This window comes from Chenopodium album, chromosome 13 (genome assembly GCF_948465745.1).
Source record: "Chenopodium album chromosome 13, dcCheAlbu1.1, whole genome shotgun sequence".
Classification (NCBI taxonomy): Eukaryota; Viridiplantae; Streptophyta; class Magnoliopsida; order Caryophyllales; family Amaranthaceae; genus Chenopodium; species Chenopodium album.
In genome coordinates, this window is record NC_137846.1 from 9,061,084 (window position 1) to 9,083,419 (window position 22,336).

The 22,336-nt window shown below is 33.6% G+C and overlaps 3 protein-coding genes across 3 annotated transcripts; all 3 read left to right on the forward strand.

Annotated features, from left to right (window-relative positions):
* Positions 1-178: 178 nt before the first annotated feature.
* On the forward strand, positions 179-6,593 carry LOC145576240 (putative RNA helicase SDE3). The gene is made up of 5 exons (XM_081634024.1): positions 179-339; positions 2,084-2,967; positions 3,073-3,243; positions 4,145-5,593; positions 5,881-6,593. Exons 2-5 carry the CDS (start codon positions 2,212-2,214, stop codon positions 6,406-6,408), a joined length of 2,904 nt encoding a protein of 967 aa, XP_081490150.1. The 5' UTR covers positions 179-339; positions 2,084-2,211; the 3' UTR covers positions 6,409-6,593.
* A 4,628-nt stretch (positions 6,594-11,221) lies between these two features.
* LOC145575169 (F-box protein SKIP23-like) lies at positions 11,222-12,445 on the forward strand. The gene has a single exon (XM_081633072.1). The coding sequence runs from the start codon at positions 11,222-11,224 to the stop codon at positions 12,443-12,445; it is 1,224 nt and encodes a 407-aa protein (XP_081489198.1).
* Positions 12,446-19,633: 7,188 nt separating this feature from the next.
* On the forward strand, positions 19,634-20,314 carry LOC145575170 (F-box protein At2g26160-like). The gene has a single exon (XM_081633074.1). It carries the CDS (start codon positions 19,634-19,636, stop codon positions 20,312-20,314), a length of 681 nt encoding a protein of 226 aa, XP_081489200.1.
* Positions 20,315-22,336: the final 2,022 nt, after the last annotated feature.

Here is a 22,336-nt window from a genome sequence, read left to right on the forward strand (position 1 = left end):
CTTTTTAAATTAAAAAGACTACTCTGGAATATTTGTACTACGTAATTTATAACGAGTATATGTATTGAGATACGGAGGAAGTACAAGTACATCGGTATACACTTTTTAAATGCTCTTTTTTTAAAGTTGTAGACCTTGTAGTACTAGTACGGAGTACTAACTTAAGAAATCGAATAAGTTTTGCTGGACCAAATCACTCAACAAAAGCAGAGAAATAAAAAACTGCAACTCCAGACTCACTCACTTCTCCGATCACCCTTCTCCGGCGGACTTCGGCCCGCCGACAGCCCGCAACATCCGCATTTCTTCGACTTTCTGGGAAATTTCCCACATAAAAAGGTAATCTTTCATTTTTGTTGTTGAAAATCCCTAATTTCACTCACATTGTGACCATATAATATTCTCTGTTATCTTAATTTATTTGTTCTTTTGCTTTGCTTTAATACGCTTACAATTATAGGTAATGAATTTTGATTCTGGGTTTTGATTTTCTTGGAATTATTGTTGATTTTGGTGGACTTGTTGTTTTGTTATGATTTTGTGAGAATTGGGTTTGTTTTTGTTTTGTTTGTATAATTGCATATAATATATTTGATTTGGGGTATCAAAAGGTGACATTTTTGGGAGAATGGGTTGATGGGGTTATTTGAATTAGATGATCTTTTTTCATGTGGTGTTGTTAGAGGTGTTTGGCAGAGGCAGTGGTAGTGGCTTCCCTTTGAAACAGCTCGGCCTCGGCCTGCCTTCTGATGTTCTCAACTATGACCTTCGTTGAGATTTGGTTATCGCGTTAGTAGTTTGAAATACACTATCAATGTGACAACTAATTCTGGGGCCTAATATTGAAAATGGGTGAGTTTTTAGAAAAAATTGGCCTAATACTTCTCCTGAGTAAAATTTGCTTGTTGAGCTTTACACTTTGTAATATTGATATGAAGAATTTGTTGAATGTTTGGCATAAACAAGATTCCCTTGGAGAATTTAGTAAGATCATCTGCAAACATTGCAGTTCCTTTTTGAGGCTGTTTGCTTATTTCTTTGTTTGTGTCAGTGTGTGTGTTGATATAGGTGTTTCATGCCATGTAAATGATCTGGAATAGTTTCTGTCCAGATTTCGCAGGTGAATGTAATGATAGGTTTTGATGATAATATTATTGTGAAATTTACAATGATCAGATTATATTTCAAGCATTAGCATTGGTTTTTGCTTGTTTTAGTGCCTTTGCTATCAGTGTCTTCCTGTGGACATCATTCTAATTCCTGTAATATATGAGTTGCTAAATATATATATTGAGCTTTAATTCTTGTTTTGCTGTCGATAATAAGTCTTGTCTGTGGTATGCTAAGTCTTGTTTTATTTAGGGGTGGAAACATCTGATGTTATAATTTTTTATATTAATCATTTAATGGTAGAATGAGTTGTCAATTAATGATAAGTTTAGTTTGGAATCACACGCATGTGTAGATTACTCTTCCAGCCTGTTTGGTAAGTGGCTATAAATGATGGTAATAGAATAAACTTTGTATTTAAACTTGTAAGGAACATCAACGTTCATTCCCATGGTAGTCCTAGGCTCCTAGCTCAACCCAAATTGTTCATTTTTCCTTTCAAAATTTCACTCCCACTTAACACCTCCTTCCAAGTGGTAATGGTGGGTAATGGAAAAACATGAAGAAAACACATGCTTGAGGATGAAATCTCATTACAATAGAGATTAGAATTTTAATTTCCTTCCCAATTTACACTTAAAAAGTTAAAATTCATTGCCATTACCACCATTTATTACTGGCTAGTCGGCTACCAAATGGGCCGTTCATACTTAATGTAGCATGAAACATTTCCATTGTTAGTTTATATTGCCTGTGTTGACATAATTCTTGATGTTGGTTTCTGTATTGAACAATACCTCAATTGGCTCATTATCGACTAAGTAATATCTATTTGGCTGTATCTTTGGGTTCTTGCTGATTGTCACAGTAGTTGCTTTTTGTAAAGCTCATGTGTCCAATACAAACAATCTTTGTTTTATTAAGCCTAATTTTCTTTTTAATCATATGAGTACTCTGTCTATTTTGGTGGTAGGTTTGACCCTTCTTGTTTGGTTTGCTGTAAACTCGACGCAACAATCTTGGAAAGTGGAGTAAACATTGCATTATAGTAGCTTTGATTTATTTTTTACATTGGTCTTTGTATTATACTGATCTTTAGCAATGAGTGTCTACGGTGACAAATCAGATGATGAATATTCTGTCATTGGAGACAAAGGGGAGATTGGATTTATGGATTTTGAGGATGATAAGTCCGTTTTTAGCTATGATCCAAGTGAAGAGGGCCCGGTTGTCATTTCTGTGCCGTTTCCATCCATTGAGCATAAGCCTCAATCGATTTCTGTTGGCGAGGTTGCTGCTGATTCAATTACCATAAAAAATACAACTAGAGATCCCGTGGAACTTTGGGGGATCCAGATATATGCTTCAAACCCTGAAGATTCATTTACACTGTCGTTGATGGAACCTTCCAAACCAGGGTTTTTGGGCTCCTCCTCTTTGGAAGACCGAATCCTGCAGCCACTTAAAACATTGACAGTATGGTTATCTTGCAAGCCTGCAGATATCGGGATGCACACATGCATTGTCCACTTTGATGTTGGGAATGATAGGATTGAGCGTGTAGTCTTTCTCTTGGCAGAAGATAGTGTCTCCAAAGCTTTAGCTTCGAAGAAACCATATCAACGAGCAAGGAAAAAGACACATTTTGTTATCGATTCATATGTTGAAGGCGTACGTCCTGCAAGGCCAAACTACCGTAATTTCCGCAATAGGCTTCCAAATTTTGAGATACCAAAAGAAGTAAGGGAAGTTATAGAGAATAAGCAGGTACCCGATGCTATCATAGAAGGCCTATCAAGGAAGAACTATGTACCTTTCTTTAGAACACTTCTTATTATGGAAGAGTTGCGCTTGGAGGTGATTATAAATCCATCTTCTTGTTGATCTGATTTGGCATTGATACTGATGCATCTATTTTCATTTACCTGCTCAACTAATTTAGATGTGTATATTTTTCCTTAGCATGATATTAAAGCTTATGACATGGAGAATGTCTCTATGAGAAGCAAGGGGCGTCTGTTCTTGACTCTGGAGGTCCTAGGCTTGGCTGAAAGACGACCTTCATTAGTGCATGGAGATTCTGTCTTTGCCCAACTTACTTCTACAGATACTGATGACCAACGTGCTTATGAGGTAAATGCATACACAAGAAAGTGATTTATCACTACTTAAAGTGTCTCTATATGGATGCAAAATAACCCTATGAGTTTGGAGTTCTTGATATTTTTGTAACTCTGGTGTGGTTTAAAGTAAATATTTCATGAAAATGAAAACTACTTTTATCTAAGAACAAATATGGTAGTGTGCAACACTGTTGTATTGTGGACAGCTAATATTCCAACTGTCAGTCCTGTCTATGTATGTAACCAGGGGGAGAGTGGTTGAGGCCTGGCCAATTCAGCTCAGCTCTGTGCCCCCCTCCCCTCCTCCACTGAAACATAAGTATATTAAACTCGGTTTGCAACATAAATGTAAAACGCTGGCTCAATGGTTTGGTCTACTACATAAGACCTCAAGTCACACAGGATATCTGACTTTGAGGCCTATTGCTAACAATTCTGCTTATCTTTAACCCGTTGCTTTGCTTGATAAAACCTTTTCAGTTTCATGTATGTACATCAGCCAATTCTGTCTGCGCTCCGTTAGGTAACCTTTTTATTTTTTCTAATTAGGATTTAGGCATTCAAGGATGCTACGAGATGTCAAGACTTTTGTGAATGATTATTTAATTGCATGCTTGACTGATTGTACCTAAGGTTAGACACTCAGTTACACCTTTTAAAAAAATATTGATTTAATTCAGTTTAACAAAGCTCGATTCAGAATGATAGATTGGTTATAAAATTTGCATGCTGCATGCTTTGGATATCATTGATATGTTTTAAGGTTTATTCACCAAACAATTACCTACAAACTTGACATTGAAAACTGATTGGCTCTTTACTCGTTTTGGTATTATTTAAATCACTAATATCAAATCTATTAGATTGTGACTTGTTATCAAGTTATTAATCTTTAAGTCTGCCGTTGTCAGGGTTATATACACCGTGTAGAGGCTGATCATGTATATCTGAAATTTGCTGATGAGTTCCACAAGCGTCACAGTGATCAAAATTTTTATAACATCCGATTCATGTACAATCGTGTCAACATGAGAAGATTGTATCAAGCCATTGAAGGTGCAGAAAAGGTACATAAAGCCTTCCTCTTTCCATCTGAGTCGTTAGCGAAGAGGCAGATTACACCAACCCCAATGGTGCCCATATCCAGTAATCTCAATGAAGAACAACTGAATGCTGTTGAAATGGTTCTAGGATGTCAAGGGGGAGTACCTTATATGATTAATGGGCCACCAGGTACTGGTAAAACGATGACGCTAGTAGAAGTGATCCTCCAACTTTACAAATCCCGCAAAGGCTCCCGGATTTTAATCTGTGCAGCTTCAAACAGCGCTGCAGACCATATACTGGACAAAATTCTGAAAGAAAAGAACATTAAAATTCGGGAAAATGAAATATTCAGGCTCAATGCAAGTAGCCGTCCAGTTGAAGATATGAAGCCTGAATGTATGCAATTTTGTTATTTTGAGCAATCTATTTTCCGGTGTCCTCCGCTCCAGGCATTGTTGCACTATAGAGTTATTATAACAACGTATATGAGTTCCATCCTTCTTCATGCAGAAGGTGTTACACAGGGCCATTTTTCTCACATCATTTTGGATGAGGCAGGACAGGCCTCAGAACCAGAGACCCTCGTTTCCATTTCCAGCCTCTGCCAGAAGGACACTGTGGTTGTTCTTGCCGGAGATCCAATGCAACTAGGCCCTGTCATTTTCTCCCCAGATGCAAAGAAACATGGATTAGGAAAATCATATTTGGAAAGGCTGTTTGAATGTGAGCTCTATAGTGAAGGAGATGAAGGTTATGTGACAACACTTCGGCGTAATTACCGATCCCACCCTGAAATCCTCCATCTGCCTTCACAATTATTTTATAATGGGGAATTAATGGCATGCTACAAAACCACAAAGTCTACACTTTGGGAAGATCTTCTTCCAAACAAGGAATTTCCCATTCTTTTTACCGGTGTCCACGCTTATGATGAGAGGGAAGGAGATAATCCCTCATGGTTCAACCGCACTGAGGCTAGCATGGTAGTTAAGCTTATCAAGAAGCTCATTGATAAGGATGTCGCTGAAGAGGATATCGGAGTGATTACACCTTACAGGCAGCAAGTAGCCAAAATTAAAACGGTTCTTGAAAGTAGCGATATTCTCGATGTCAAGATTGGCAGTGTTGAGCAGTTTCAAGGACAGGAGAGAGATGTAATTATTATATCCACTGTCCGATCAACTGTTAAACATGATGAATTTGACAGAGTCCATTATTTAGGATTTCTAAGCAATCCAAAAAGATTTAATGTTGCCATCACTCGAGCAAGATCTTTGCTTGTCATTATCGGGAACCCCCATATAATCTGTAAGGTATGGTTCCAAACTAACTTCACTTGTGTTTGTGTAATTGTGTTGTACTCTATGGTATTGCCCGTCTCACATACGAATCTTCCTCTGTGCTTTGGTATCATGATGTGCTCCTATGGACTGAAACGTAAATCATTCTATTTGTTTTTTGACCTTAAAGCACATTAGTATATTTTTTTCAAGAAGCGTGTACTACTAGAAGTGAAAAGTAATGGATGGTAATATCATAAATGCAGTTTGTCTTGAAAAGCTACTGTAATTAATGTCAGGCATGGTTTTGTGTTTGATAGGATCCTTATTGGGCAAAGCTTCTGTGGCGTTGCGTAGACAATAATTCCTACGAGGGTTGTTCCCTTCCAGAACGACAGGAATTCAGTGATGAAATTCCAGAGCAGGACGAATGGTCTCATGCTGCAAAGCAAAAGAATCGTGACAACAGTTCCTCTGAGGGCTATTCCGTTCCTCAGAGTCAAAGCAATAATTACAACTTCCCGGCAGAGGATGGATGGTCTCTTGACGCCCCTGTGGTGCAGCAGAATGGTGCAGATTGGGAAAATGATTTTTCTAAACCTATCAAGAACGAAGATGAATGGTCTGATGGATGGACTCTTGAAGCCCCTGTGGTGCAGCAGAATGGTCCAGAGCTATCGTGGGAAAATGATTCTTCTAAACCTGATAAGGAAGAAGATGAATGGTCTGGAGGATGGTCTCTTGATGCACCTGTGGTGCAACAGAATGGTCCAGAGTTATCCTGGGATAATGATATTCCTAAACCTGTCAAGGATGAAGATGAATGGTCTGATGGCTGGAAGTCTTAATACATCCTCAGCCTTATAAGATAATAATAGATATTAATACAAACGAAAATAACTTTGGTTTTTATGACATATTACATATTTATGACTGATCTGAGGAGCAAGCAGGGTATAGATAATTTATCGCTTTTGTGCTCCAATTGTATGTTTATATACTGATACTTGACCGCAATTAAGAAGTCATTTGAGCAGCATTCTTAAGATTATTACTGCGAGTAAGCAATAAAGATAATGCAACATAGAAAATCAAGTGAATCAAATAGGAAACTCTCTTTCCAGTTTTCACCATATAATCTATCAAACTACTTAATTGCAAAGGTTGTTACATATATACAGTGCATTCAAGAGTATTTTTTTCTCATCTTAATAATTAAAGGAAATTATTGTTCATTTAATCATCAAATGAGTATAAAATAACCTTGAATGCTATTAATACAGTATTAACCTAATTGAAGGAGATTATTGTTCATTTAATAATCTACTAAATTGCTCTAAGGGCTAACCTAATTTAATACAGTATTAACACATATTGAAGGGATTTGTAAGAAAACAAAATGATGGATAGGGCATTTTAAAATTTAATTTTCACAAATTTTCACTAAAGACAATTGACGAAACACGTGTTTCATTTAGGTTTCTTTTTGTGAAGGACTATATAAGAATTAATTCACAATATTGACTTAATTTAGTCTTGACAATAATACTTGATAAGTAGCTAAAATAAGCGGAAGAGAACACATTCGTATTTTATATTGTAAGTCCAAACCCTTATAACGGGTGCATATATGTGCTAAGCCCAATCCTTGTCTTAAGTGAAAATTAACTTTTCCTTTTCTACTAACTTTTTTTTTTTTTTTTTTTTCCTTTAGTTAAATGTAGGTTAGGAAACTAAATCTGAAATTGTGAATACTGTATTTCAGTTTATCAAATAATTACCATGTATAAAACTTTACATAATGACCATAATCTTATCATAACTTGTTGTCGGTTTAATTATTTCTATATAATAAACCCTTAGAAAAGGCAAGGTTCACATCATTCAAACCTTAACAAAATTTCTCTTCCTTGATTTCTCTCCTCTCATAAATATTACTTCTTAATTAATTAATTAATTAAATACAAGTACATTTTATTGATTAATTACAAAATAATGATGCAATTCGCCCCACGTTCAAGTTCAAACGTTACATATGCAGTAGAGCTGTACTTTGACGATGATCTTGATTCCAATCTTCTAAATGCTCGTCAAAATTTAGTCTCTAACATGTATAATTACTACAACCCTAACCATCATACACCCCAAAAATTCCTAACCATGACTGAACCCGAAATCCATTCACGTCCATGCATCACCCTATTCACAACATCAAACCCTAGTAGCACCCAAGACCATGACCTAGCCCACAATCTTTGCACCTTAGTCACCAATTTTTTCAACGACGAAACCTCATCACGTGTACATGGACTAGTCCTCCCGGTATCCCTTGACTTGGAGACGGCTACTATGTTTGATCAAGGGGATGACAATTACATGTTTCTTTCTGTTCTCGACTACATAGGGAAAGTAAAGGATATAAGGGAAAGTCTTTGCTCGGAGATGGCCTTAAAGGGTTTCGACGTTAAGGGGAATTACCACGAGAAGGGGTGGGTGCCGGCTGTTCAAGTGGCTAAGCAAACATGGAAGCAATATTATGGACATAGGGCACATGATGAAAAATGTTGGAAGGAATTTTGTGAGGAAAATGATTATCAATTAGATGGAATTGTTACTAAAGTTGCAATTGTACAAGCTTCTCCTACGCGAGTTTTGTGGAAGATTTTACCGTTACTATGACAAGATCAAGATCAAGATCAAGATCAAGAGGATGATTTTAGTTTAATTAGCATGGATCAGAGTTAGTAATGTTCATGCTTTGTTTGTTTGTTTGTTTACTTTTTTTAATAGCTTTAATATTATTTGTGTTTCTTTGAAATAATTGATTCGGTTTATGTGTGGATTTTGCAAATTGTATCAAAGTTTTGCTTATGTACGTGTGATTCATAATATTCAAGATTAGATAATAACTCCGCAGAATATTCAGTCATCATGTCATTGATAATCTTGAGCATGAATTTGTAGTTATATTGGGATCTGATTTGTTTGTAGTTTGATAAGTTTAGGAAATTAGTTATTTGTTTCCTAATTGTGTTTATTCTAAAGTAATATTGTGTTAGGTTTGCTAAATCTCCAAGTTTATGAGCTACTATATATATATATATATATATATATATATATATATATATATATATATATATATATATATATATATATATATATATATATATATATATATATATATATTGTAAATTTTGTTATATATATGCTTCCGCTATAACCAAGGTCAATTAACATATTATATTATGATTTAGTTATGTTATGTTTTTTTTAAATTGTTTAATTTATGTATGAATTAATTTATTTACATTTGATAAAGACTTGTAGGTAAGATTAAGAAATTTTACGTTGCAATAACAGCTAGAATAAGGAAAATAATAAATGTGCATTATTGCATTCCGTAAAGGATATTGCCATCATAATCAGCTATGAACTATGGTATGGTGATGCTTTGTGTGTTTTTTAATGTTTGTCTTTACTAGGTGCTCAAAATATGTTACATGCATTTAAATGCTAAACAAAAAATTGTTTCCTCCCCTCCAAAAAAAAAAAAAAAAAAAAAAAAAAAGAAAACTCAACAAATAAGAAAACTTATACTCATTGTATAAAACTAGTTTTAAAATCTAATATAAATATAAATATAAATATAAATATATATATATATATATATATATATATATATATATATATATATATAGGGGAGTTTTTTCCCGAGTTTTTAGAGAGCCACGTAGGATTTAATTTTCTTAGCGCGCCATGTAAGATTACAAATTTTAGTTGTAGCCAATCAAATAAGAGATTATATTTCGTTTAGAATTAAATAATTCAAATATAAATAATTAAATATAAAATATCATCTTTTAATTTAAACTAATTAAATATAAAATATTATCTTTTGATATTAGGAATTTTATTTAAATATGTAACAAATTTTAGCACATAAATTAAAAAAATATTTAAAAAAATTCAAACAAACCGTACATCACACGGGTTTCGTCTAGTAGATAGACTATTTGACAGTTCATTGATAAAATCAATAACTCAATATATTGAAAATTACTTTCAATAATCTATCATTATTTTTTTTTTCCAAGAAATAATCCATCATTATTATATAATGAATTTATTCGTAATTATAAATTTTTAAGTAAAATAATTAAAGATGTACCCTAGGTCGTGCAAAACCAAATTATTGGAGATATATATGAGATACAATAAATTTTTATTGTTATATATCTTATCATAAATAACCGTAAATATTTTATTTTCATATCAATATAAAAAATACATCTATGAATCAATTTACAAGGGTAAGAGATAAATTTGTAATCATTTAATCTAAAGATTAGCCCCTCAACCCTAAACTCTTTATTTATTTATTATTATTTTATTTTAGTATAATACCAAATTCCTACTAATTTCAATTCGATAAATCTAATTGAATTAAAAAAAAAAGCGTCTCTTGAGAGCTAGTCTACCATTATGACTACAATGGTTGGTTCGTACACACGGGTGTACCATGAGCATGGTACACCCAAATTAAAGCAGAAAGAACACAGCTTATAAATATAAAGAACATCATTAAATTATAAAAGAACACATCATTGAAATATAAAAAACATGGTAAGTTATGAATTGGTAATAGATAGTTACTAATTGATTTTTACCACGCATTTAGTGCCAAATTATTTCAAAATATTGGTTTTCCAGAATTTCTTTATCTAAGATTATTTTCTACCAAAAATAATTCAAGATTTCATTGTCAAATTAAATTTCAAAAATTCAAATTTTAAAATTTCATTTTCAATCTACTTTATTTCAATTAAAAATTAATTATATTTTTGCACCGTTACCAAAAAAAATAAGGGATAAAACAAGAGAGCGCAATCATAAAAATATATATATATATATAATACCCAAAATAATACCAGGTTTAAAGCAAACACATATTAATATAGAAGAACATATTATCTAAGTTAAAAGAACTTGACTTGTATTAATGAAACCTAGCAAAGTACATTTTTAATCTACATATATTAAAGTACGTACAATGTTTATAATGTAAAGAACATATAGTTCATGTACAAAGAATATATTGATTAGATTTAATGAACGTATTACTTCCAATAAATAAAAGAATATGTATCAAGAAATGATAAAAGAACATTTATCATTATGCGAAAAACACTATCTTCAACCTCAAAAAATAGCACGAAAACAAGGAAAAAAAATTAAAAAAAATACCTTTTTCTCTCAACAACGAATTAATCAATTACATCATTAAGAGATTATATTGAAATGATAAAATCAACTCTATTATAACATTGAATCACTTCGAAATACAAAATTTACCATGGTTTCTCTCTATATATAAATTCAATTTCTGTCTCTTAACAAAAAAATGAACTTCTATTCACCAAAAGTATTCTATTAATATATAAAATGTACATAATAAATCAATTTCATGAATCAAGGAATATAAATAACAAATCAATATCTTAAATCAAGGAGGAAATCGTTTTGAATTTTTTTTTTTTTTTGACTCATGTACTTTAATTTGTATGCAATGTTCTTTCCGCAAATTTTAATAACCTTGTATTATGATCGAGTGTACCATGCTCATGGTACACCCGGGGGTATGGTGAAATTTTCATTATGACTATGGTTGATTGGTCTACGTTGCCCTCTGATCTTCTCATCACAATTGCACGGCTATTGGAATCCATGGAGGACTTAATTTATTTCTCCGTGGTATGTCATTCATGGAATGATATCTTCACCATAATCAAGCGAGAGCTGAATAATTCAGCCACACCTTGGCTACTACTAGCCGATCCCAACCCCAACCACGACAAGCACAAACTCGAGGCTTGCTCGTGTCCAAGTAAAATCTTTGAAATCAACAAAATAAAGGGTTTAGATTTGAAAATCCCACTATCCTATAGGAGGCAGTGTTTTGGTTCTAAGTATGGATGGATTGTGATGATAGGTTTCGACGATTGGAAAGTTTTGGTATATAATCCCATCAATAAAACTCATCTAAATCTTCCTAACCTTTCATCTTTGCCACAAATACAGAATCATGAAATTATACAAAATGGAACATTGAATTTTTGGGTTCCTATTCAATTTACAATACAAAAGGCAATTGTATTAAAAATTGATGAGAATGACGACGACTTTGTTGTAATGCTGATCTATAATCAACATTTACAGTCTAATAATAACCAATTAGTGTTATCTCGCCCTGGAACAAGGAGATGGACCAAGGTTATAACAAGTCGCGAAGAGGTCCCTCCTGATGTTATTGACGCGGTGTATTGGAATGGATTAGTGTTGATTTTGCATAATAATGGATTGATTACAAGTTGTGAACTTAGTGCATTGGTTAACTTTAGCTCTTGGTGGTCATCTGTTTATGCCAATAAGCCTTATCATTCCATTCTTTTTCCTAGTTTTATCGAGGTTAAGTTGGATTATTATCAAGCATGCTATATGGTCGAGTTGGCCGGTGATTTATTGTTAGTACTACGATACAAAGATATGGATTATACTGCGAGATTCTGTTATTATACTTGTGATTTCAAGGTCTATAAACTTGATGGTAGTGGGAACGAGAAGTGTTGGACTGTTGTTGATGATTTGGGTGATTATATGGTATTTGTTGGTAATAACTCTGCCATGAGTGTACATAAATCGAAGCTCCCTAATAGTCAGCATAATGCTATTTACTTTACTGATGATATCGTTTGGAAAGATCTAGAACAAACCCGACAAGACATAGGTATGTATGATATGTCATCTAGAATATGCAAACTGTTTTACAAAGTTAACAATAAGAGGTGTTCGGCTTCTAAACCTCTATGGTTTATGCCCAAGTTTTAGGGTAGGTTGCACGTCATGTGAAGTGCCTATGTATTTTTTTTGGTGCAAATATTATTGTTATTGTTAGCTTTATTTCTTTGTTGTTTCTTGTTTATGTTTCTGTTGACCTTATCTCTTTGATTTTCATAGGTTTTATTTAGATTGTTTTTCTAGTTTTTGAAGTTTGTTAAATTGATCATTCGAAATCCCATGTATTTCCATACAAGAAGACTATGAAGCTTAATTATGTTGGGGAATTTGATTTACCGGGTCACATAAATAGCAACGAACTTGAACAAATTTACACTTCGAGGCCTGAACAAGATCAGTTTCTCAAAGTAATATTTCGACCCTTATTAAACACACCAGGTATCATGAAATTACTAGGAGATACAACGAAGACAACCACAATAGTGTGTAGTATATTTGTGGTCAAATGTAAAACAAAAATCAGAATTTATGATAATGGTAAATAAGTTTGCAAAAGGTTTCAAGAAAATATATAAACTGATACTTTTTCCTTGAAAAACTGTCAGCATGTGTTCTATGAACATATTTATATTAGAGCAACAAAACAAAGCCAAACGGTACAAAGCTTTTGAAGAAAAATCGTCACAACTGCCCAGAATAAACCCGCGCCTGATCGGGCGGATCTGAGTGTCAAATTATGTACCCTCTCGCGCCCACCCGGGCGGCGGAGTCTAGAACTCATAAACTTACTTTCGCGCCTGATAGGGCAGAGAGGTTCATAACCGGCAGCAATCAACGATTTCCTTTCACCCTTCTTGCACCCGGTCGGGCGGTCGTGGCCCTAACCGGGTAGCTGACTTTCGTCAACAACCAAGCTCGAGCGCTCGGTCGGGCGAGCACCACCTTTACCAGGCGGCGTTTCTTCTACCTCTAAAATAGGGGTTCTTTTTTCAACCTTTTTACCAAGGTTAACTGCTCCAATTTTTTTGTTCAAATTAAAAAGCAACACCTTAACTTAAGTAATTAATATAAACAACCATGAAATTAGTCTACCATTCTCTAAATTATTCAACAAATTAATTACAAAAGAGAAAACGAAGCTTAATCATCGGATCGAGAAAGAATGAAGATTATGGGCCTGTTCTCTTCAAAGTTCAGTTCAGTTCTTATCTTAATTTCCTTATCTCATAAAATATTCAGTTCAGTTCATCAGTTCAGCTCAGCTCCAATCACTTCAGTTCAGTTCAGCTTAGTTCAGTCAATCAGAACAGCCCCTATGACAGTATATTAAAATATATACTTACTAATTAGTATCATATCAAACAAGGATATAGAGTAAAGGCCTGTTCTCTCCAGCTTAAGTTCAGTTCAGCTCAATTCCTAATATTCTCCTCTCATAAAAAATTCAATTCAGTTCAGCTCAACTCAGTCAATCAGATTAGGCCCTAATAATCTACTTTCTGTAACTCGACTACCCAAATAATTCTGATATACAAAAATATATTATTGTTAGATTTGCGAGCAAAAATCAAACATTGCCTGAAATATTTATAGTACGTACTTCCTTTGTTCTTACTCCGTATAATTTAGTTGACATTATTATTCACCAATTTTACTTTGGCTAGAATAGTTATGATCTTTTTTAAATTGTATCACTTTACATTTTAATTATAACCTGATCAAATAAAGAATGTAGAGTAATCGGTAATAAAATTAAACTCTATAATTTCGGCAACTCAACTACCCAAATTTTGATATAAAGTAATAAATTATTATTACTAAATTTAAGAGCAAACATCAAACATTGCCTAAATTATTTATTGTACTTCAGGTTAACCTATGAAAAGATCTAGTTCAATAGAGCACTTCCTCGTTCAATTATTCTTTTGTTCAGTTGGGTGAACAATACTCACTTTGCACCATAAGAATTAACCAAATTAACATAAACTTTAAAATACCATAAGAATTTAAATGCAGAGAACATGTTCTTTCTTTTTTTTTTTTTTTTTTTTTTTTTTTTTTTGACGGGATGCAAAGAAAATATGTATTTAAGTGCAAAGAAAATGTCTAATCTATATACTTTGTATCTCTTATCTCTAACAAATTGCCTTGTAAAAGGTAATCATGTAAGCTAAAGATAAACCTATGAACCCTGATTTTTTTTATTTTCTTTTTATTGATTTTTTTTGGATCTTTATAAGTACACGTAATATTAGGTAAAAAAAATCCTTAAAACAATTGCCTCGAGTTATTCACTTTTTGATAGCTCATTGAATTGATAAAATGAATAACTCGATATATAACAATAAGTATATATATTTATATTACCTAACCCTAGATAGATATAATTCTTTATTCCAAAAAAAATATATTCTCCTATCAAAAATATACCTACAATGGTTTGAATTTTTAGGGTTGGATTCTCTTTCCAAATTCCAAATATATGTCTCTTATAAGTCTTGGGCTCGCCCCACTTGATCTTCATGCTCAACATATTATGTCAATCTAGTGCTTACTTTGATATTTTTAAATAGGGTTACATAACACTACTTTCAAAATTCCAAATATATGGCTCATATAAAGAAGTCTTACAAATTTCGAATCCACCAATATGATTAGGGTTGATTGGTCTACGTTACCCTCTGATCTTCTCATTACAATTGCACTAAAATTATATTCCATTTATGACTTACTTTATTTCTCCGCGGTATGTCGTTCATGGAATGATGTGTTCACCATAATCAAGCGAGAGATGAATAATTCCGCCACACCTTGGCTACTGCTAGTTGATCCCAACCGCAAAGTCAAGGTTTGTTCGTGTCGTAGAAAAATCCTTGAATTCAACAATGTTAAGTGTTTGGATTTAAAAATCCCACAAGCTTATAGAAGGCGGTTTTTAGGTTCGGCGTATGGATGGATTGTGATGATAGGTTTGGACGACAGGCAAGTTTCGTTATTTAATCCCATCTCTAAAGCTCAACTAACCCTACCATGCTTTGCATCTTTGCCGGTGTTACGGAATTCTTCTATGAGGTATGAAATTATGGGTATTCAATTTACAGTATTCAAGGCAATTGTATTAAAAATCGATACAACGACTTTGTTGTAATGGTAATCTATAATGTTATTGATGCGGTGTATTGGAATGGATTAGTGTTGATTTTGCATGATAATGGATTGATTACAAGTTGTGAGATTAGTGCAATGGTTAACTTTAGCCCTTCTTCACCTTTTTATGCGAATAAGCCTTATTATCGGGGAAATACAAGTACATCAGCCTGATTGGCAAATAATGTCAATCAGGGGGTAGTATTGTCAATTTGCTATTAAAGGTAATGGTAAACACGTAAAATTAGCGAGACGTTAATGTTTGCTGATAAATGTTGACTAACGTCTTCCATAGTCAAAGCGTTAACATCGTTAACATCACTTTCCCAATTTTGAAGAACCCTTATTTTTCTACTGGAGAAACATCTTCCCCGAGACCAAGAACACCCTGAATTACCATCTTCTACCCCTTCTACCCCAAGCCATTATATTCTACAAATGCCAAAATTGGATAATTGTATTGAAAATAAGGTAGCCAATCATGGGTAGTAGCTAAAATTAACAATCATATACTTTTGAATTAAACAAATCAATCTGCTCGAAATACACCACACCCAAAAACAGATCTAACCAGTACATTCAAACCGGAATCAAAAAATCGAATTGAAAAAACCTGGAATCACGGGTAAGCACTTTAATTGAGAAGATCGACGACCTTTCCACTATGGGTTCGACTGATCTTCCAACGAATCTGAAAGATAGCAATTTGGATGATAATGGCGATCCAAGATAGAGGGTCGAACTTTTAAAATTAATTCTTTCCTGTTTGAGTTTGATGGTAACGACGTTACTTGCTACGTTAAAGGACCACAGTAACGACATAAATCCGTCCTTAATGACAAAAACTACAGAAGAATATAAAAATATTATGAAGTACGCTGTGGGGCCCACGAAAAGCGCTGATTTACAAAATTTTGTAAATCAGGCTGATTGCCTGGGTGTGGCTCCTTATTATCATTCCATTCTTTTTCCTAATTCTATCAAGCTTAAGTTGGGTAGTCGTCAAGCATGCTATATGGTCGAGTTGGCCGGTGATTTATTGTTAGTTCTACGATACAAAAGTAAGGATTATTCTAAGAAATACCATTATTATACTTGTGATTTCAAGGTCTATAAACTTGATTGTAGTGGCAACGAGAAGTATTGGACTATTGTTGAAGATTTAGGGGATTACATGGTATTTGTTGGTAATAACTCTGCCATGAGTGTTCATAAATCAAAGCTCCCTAATTGTCAGCATAATGCTATTTACTTTACTACTAATGAGTTCTTTCGGAATGATCTAGAACAACGCTGGCAAGACATAGGTATGTTTGGTATGGCATCTAGAAAATTCAAACGATTTAGCGAAGGGAACGATAAGATTTATGGTTTATGGTTTATGCCCAGGTTTTAGAGTAGGTTGCATGGAAAGTACTTGTAACATCTCTGTTACGAAGACGTAACATGTACCAAGGAAGACTTTCAAATGAAGTGCCCTGCTTTAAGTGTTGGTTTTTTGTATTTTGGTTTTTTATTTTTCAATATCATATGATAAATATCATATAATGAATCAAAAATTAGTCAAAGTTAGTTATTAAATTCATGATAATTTTGAAAAATAATAACAGAAAAGTTGAAACACCTTTTTCTTGTTTCCTGTTTTTGGTTTTTTATTTTAAAAAAACAAAAAAACTGAAAACAAAAAACGATACCAAACAAGTCAGGGAAGAGTCAGAGTTTTAGTAATTTTCGTATATAGCTTTACTTTTTTTTTTTTTGAATAAATATTTTAGTTTTTATATTATCAGTGTTTCTTTGAATTAAGATTCGACTTATGCGTAGATTTTGCAAATTTTATCAAGTTTTGTTTATGAGTGATTTATTTTAGGAAAATTGATAAAAAAAATAATTGCAACTTTTGCTCATTCACCCAAAATAATCTCACCTATGGATTATTTTTAAATAATCCGAACTTTGGGGGTCATTTGTTCAAAATAGTCCCAAGTGACGGTAACCTTTTTTTTTAATAGCATCTCCCGCTTTTATCGCTGGAAAATACAGCCTTGTTGGAGAGACAATCTAACGATCCTTTGTAGTCGTCAGGATGTTTTCCTTCTGATTCATCTGTCTGCATTCGAAAACCTGATAACTTTTTCACCAATGAAATAATTTCACAACAATCCATTAGATTTAATATCATGGATTCAAAACTAAGAAATTTCTCCCCCGAAAAGAGGAGATAAACCTTATCTTTCGAAGGAGGTCGAAAAACCCTTGTCTTTCGAATGTGATAGGAAACCCTTTCTTTCGAGGGAGAAAAATTCCTTCTAAAAGGAGGAAGCATTATTATAAACCTAAAAAAACTTTAAAGAAGTGACCGGTAACCTGATGAAAAGGTAATATATAATTTTTTAATTTAAGTGACACATGTCACCATATGATTAGTTGAAAACAAATTATTAAAAAAATAAAAAAAGCTCCACCCAGTCAGCAATCACGCAACCCCATCATCACACATCACCAATCTGGAAACCACCTCTTAAAAGCCCAGGCATGGTCCCTTGCCGGCGCTTGGAAACCCCCCTCCCACGAGTCAGAGCCGGCTTCGACTTCCCCATACCCCCTGAACCACCAAACCCAAATACCCCAACCCGGTCGAAACCCCTAATTAAAAATCCCCTCCCCCGCCGCATAAAACCCCCGCCCCCAAACGTCCCTCCCCCCACCCTCGGAACCCCTTGAGTTTCTATCGCAGGTGCACTAATCTTCCTGATAATCGTCATTTCGGTTGTCGATTTTCTTCGATCAATTTCATCGTTCGGTTGTGTTTTTTGCCTCAGTATTTTGGCGCGAGGTTAGTGTAGCAGCTGCGTGAAGGATGGGGTTTGTGGACTGGTGCTGGTCGCGGCGGAGCTGGCCGTGTTTAGAGGTGATTGAGTGTCTGGCGCCGACGGGAATAGGATGTTCCGGGAGGGATCAGTGGGTTTTTTTTTATATATATATACATATTTTTTTATAATTTTAAAGGGTTTTTTTTTTTAGTTTTTTGAATCAATTACGTTGTGACACGTGTCACCTCAACCTGTTATAATAGGTTGAATGACCGGTTGGGACTACTTTGAGCGAAGGACACCCAAAGTTCGGATTATTTAAAAATATTGGGTATTTGGGAACCCATTCAATTTAGAGTACTCAAGGCGATTGTATTAAAAATCGATGACAATGACTTTGTTATCATCACATTTTACAGTCTAATAATAACCCCTTAGGGGGCGCTTGGAATGGGGGTAATAAATTAAGGGGATAATAAAAGTCAAACGAGATATTATAGTTGATTAGAGGTATTATTGTAGGGAGACAAGGTGCTTATGAATGAATTAAGCTTGTAGTGACATAAGGAAAAGAGAGGGGAGGAGGAATTATTACCCTCAAAATGAGGGTAATTTAGGTTACCTACCCCCCCCTAATTTTTTTTTATATATATATACATATTTTTTTATAATTTTAAAGGGTTTTTTTTTTTAGTTTTTTGAATCAATTACGTTGTGACACGTGTCACCTCAACCTGTTATAATAGGTTGAATGACCGGTTGGGACTACTTTGAGCGAAGGACACCCAAAGTTCGGATTATTTAAAAATATTGGGTATTTGGGAACCCATTCAATTTAGAGTACTCAAGGCGATTGTATTAAAAATCGATGACAATGACTTTGTTATCATCACATTTTACAGTCTAATAATAACCCCTTAGGGGGCGCTTGGAATGGGGGTAATAAATTAAGGGGATAATAAAAGTCAAACGAGATATTATAGTTGATTAGAGGTATTATTGTAGGGAGACAAGGTGCTTATGAATGAATTAAGCTTGTAGTGACATAAGGAAAAGAGAGGGGAGGAGGAATTATTACCCTCAAAATGAGGGTAATTTAGGTTACCTACCCCCCCCCCCCCCCCCCCCTAGTGTAACCTATTACCCCCAAAATAAGGGTAATAGTTCTCTTTCTTCACCTATCACCACACCATCACTATATAAATCTTCTTACAATTACATCATCACTAGCTCTCCCTCTCCTATGTTTACTTTAATTTTGTTTGGTTTAACTTTTATTACCCCTTAATTTAATACTCCCAATCCAAACACCCCCTTAATGTCTAAGAATCATTCATTAGCGTTATCTCGCCCTGGAGATAGAACATGGAGATGGACAAAGGTTATAACAAGCGACGAAAAGGTCCCTCCTCATGTTATTGATGCCTTGTATTGGAATGGATTAGTGTTGATTTTGCATCTTAATGGATTGATTACATGTTGTGAAATTAATGCAATGGCTAACTTTAGCCCTTCTTCACCTGTTTATGCTAATAAGCCTTATCATTCCATTATTTTCCCTGATTTTATTGATGTAAAGTTGGGTTTTTGTGAAGAATGCTACATGGTCGAGTTAGCCGGTGATTTATTGTTAGTACAACGATACAAAGCTAAGGATGAAGCTGTTGCGAAACACTTTTATACGTGTGATTTTAAGGTGTATAAACTTGATAGTAGTGGCGCCGAAAAGTGTTGGACTATTGTTAAAGATTTGGGTGATTATAGGGTGTTTGTTGGTAATAACTCTGCCATGAGTGTTCATAAATCAAAGTCCCCTAATTGTCAACATAATGCTATTTATTTTATCGATGATTTTAAGAGTTTTTGGAGAGATCTAAAACCACGCCGGCAAGACATTGGTATGTTTGATATGAAATCTAGAGAATTCATACGGTTTAGTAAAGGCAACGATAAGATTTTTACGCCTTTTAAACCTCTATGGTTTATGCCCAAGTTTTAGAATAGGTTGCATGGAAAGTACTTGTACCATCTCTGTTATGGAGGTGTAACATGTACGGATGCACCAAGGACGACTATCAAGTGAAGTGCCCTGCCTTAGGTTAATAAGGTATTATTATTATGGATTTTGCTAACGAACGCCTCTGGCCGGTTGGATAAGCATTTAAAATATTGCCTAAAATGGTATTAATTTGGAAAAGCATGACAAAATCGCGCGTCGATCGGTGTAATTAATGTTAATTTTAATTTAATCTTTCTACTTTTAGCTAGCTTATCCAACGCCCCGGGCGTTCGTTAGCTTTTGCCTATTATTATTATTATTATTATTATTATTATTATTATTATTATTATTATTATTAAGTACTCCCTCCTTCCCGGAGTACTCTGGATTATTAACTTTATTTCTTTGTTGTTTCTTGTTTTATGTTTCTGTCGACCATGTCTATTTGATTTTCATATGATTTTCATAGGGTTTAGATTGTTTTTATAGTTTTTGAAGTTCATATCGTTAAATTAATCATTTAAAATTCCATGTTTTCCTATATTTTTTCTGCAACTCGACTACCAAAATTCCAATACTCATAAAGAAATAAATTATTGTTAAAATCAAATATTGCCTAAAATAAATTTTACTTTGACTAGAATAATTATGATAAAATTAAATAAATATTGTTTGAACGTCTTAATTTATATGGAGTATCTAATTCGTATAACCTGATCAAACAAATAATGTAGAATTGTAGAGTAATAATCATATACTTTATGCAACTCAGCAATTCAACCATCGAAATTCGAGAGCCGATTATGTACACCCGGGTGTACCGTACACTCGGGCTCATTAGCTCATTCAACCAACAAATGAATAAAAATATTATTTGCTTATTTGTTGATTATATGAGCAAATGACCCCGGGTGTACGGTACATCCAGGCGTATATAACAAATTTTACCAAAATTCTAATATAATTAAAAATAAATAAATAAATAAATAAATAAATACTAAGTTGTGGAATGAGAATTCATGGCTAAGCTAAAACTAGGTTATCAAGAGATAACCTTCCATTACCTTGTTGACGGGATTTGTCAAAAAAAAAAGGAGTAACGCCCAAATAATAAGCTATGGACCAACCCTAATTAACAAGAACCAAAACAAATCAAAAAAATAAAAATCCCCAAATTTACATGAATCTGAAATCCAGAAGTCTTCTAAAACAGCAAGCTTAATTTATTTTGTACTCCCTCCGTCCCCAAAACTTCGACCCTTGTGGTTTGATTTCGCGGTTATTAAGAAACTTAAATAAAAAGAAATACAAACATATTGGAAAGATAAATTTATATGGGGTTTGTAAAAAAGTAGAGAGATAAAGTATTAAAAATACATGAAAAAACAAAATTTTATATGGAGAAGCTAATTTTGCACAAATATTGTTGAAAATTGGTGGGTATTTTAATACAAATGGGCTGATTATTTTGGGACTAAAATTAGGCTAAAAGGGTTGAAGTTTTGGGAACGGAGGAAGTATTAAATATTGAAAAAATATTTTTGTCAAAGTTCATTTCCTTTCAAATAAGTATTTCAAATGAAACAAACACAAACGAATGGAAAGAATATGATATTTCATGAATCGACCATTTTATTTTTTATTTTTACTTCAAAACGAATTCTTTTTTGATGAAAGTAACACCCAAAAACGTTGAATGATTAAAAGGGTTATTTTATTTGTTGAAGATACGATTATAAAAGTAAGCGCTAAAAGATTATAAATTAGAGGTATACTCCAAGAATCAAGCTGAGAATATACCCAAAAGAGTGGTACATCGCACAGTTGAAGACTTTAAAAAAACAAAGGGCAAAAATGCAAAATATAGACTAAGTTACTATTACTCTTAATTAAATAATGACATTTTTTATTTTCCATACTATTTTGAAATTTGCCCCTTTTTTTTTTTTTTTTTTTTTTTTAGGGGATTTGCCCCAACTTTTCGCAACAGTGGCTCTGACTTTCCTTGCTTCTATTTTTTTA

Coding starts and splice junctions, on each gene's coding strand:
- LOC145576240 (XM_081634024.1), top strand. CDS start 2,212: ATGAGTGTCTACGGTGACAAATCAGATGATGAATATTCTGTCATTGGA. Junction 3,244..4,144: donor ATGACCAACGTGCTTATGAG/GTAAATGCATAC, acceptor TGCCGTTGTCAG/GGTTATATACACCGTGTAGA. Junction 5,594..5,880: donor ACCCCCATATAATCTGTAAG/GTATGGTTCCAA, acceptor TGTGTTTGATAG/GATCCTTATTGGGCAAAGCT.
- LOC145575169 (XM_081633072.1), top strand. CDS start 11,222: ATGGTTGATTGGTCTACGTTGCCCTCTGATCTTCTCATCACAATTGCA.
- LOC145575170 (XM_081633074.1), top strand. CDS start 19,634: ATGTCTAAGAATCATTCATTAGCGTTATCTCGCCCTGGAGATAGAACA.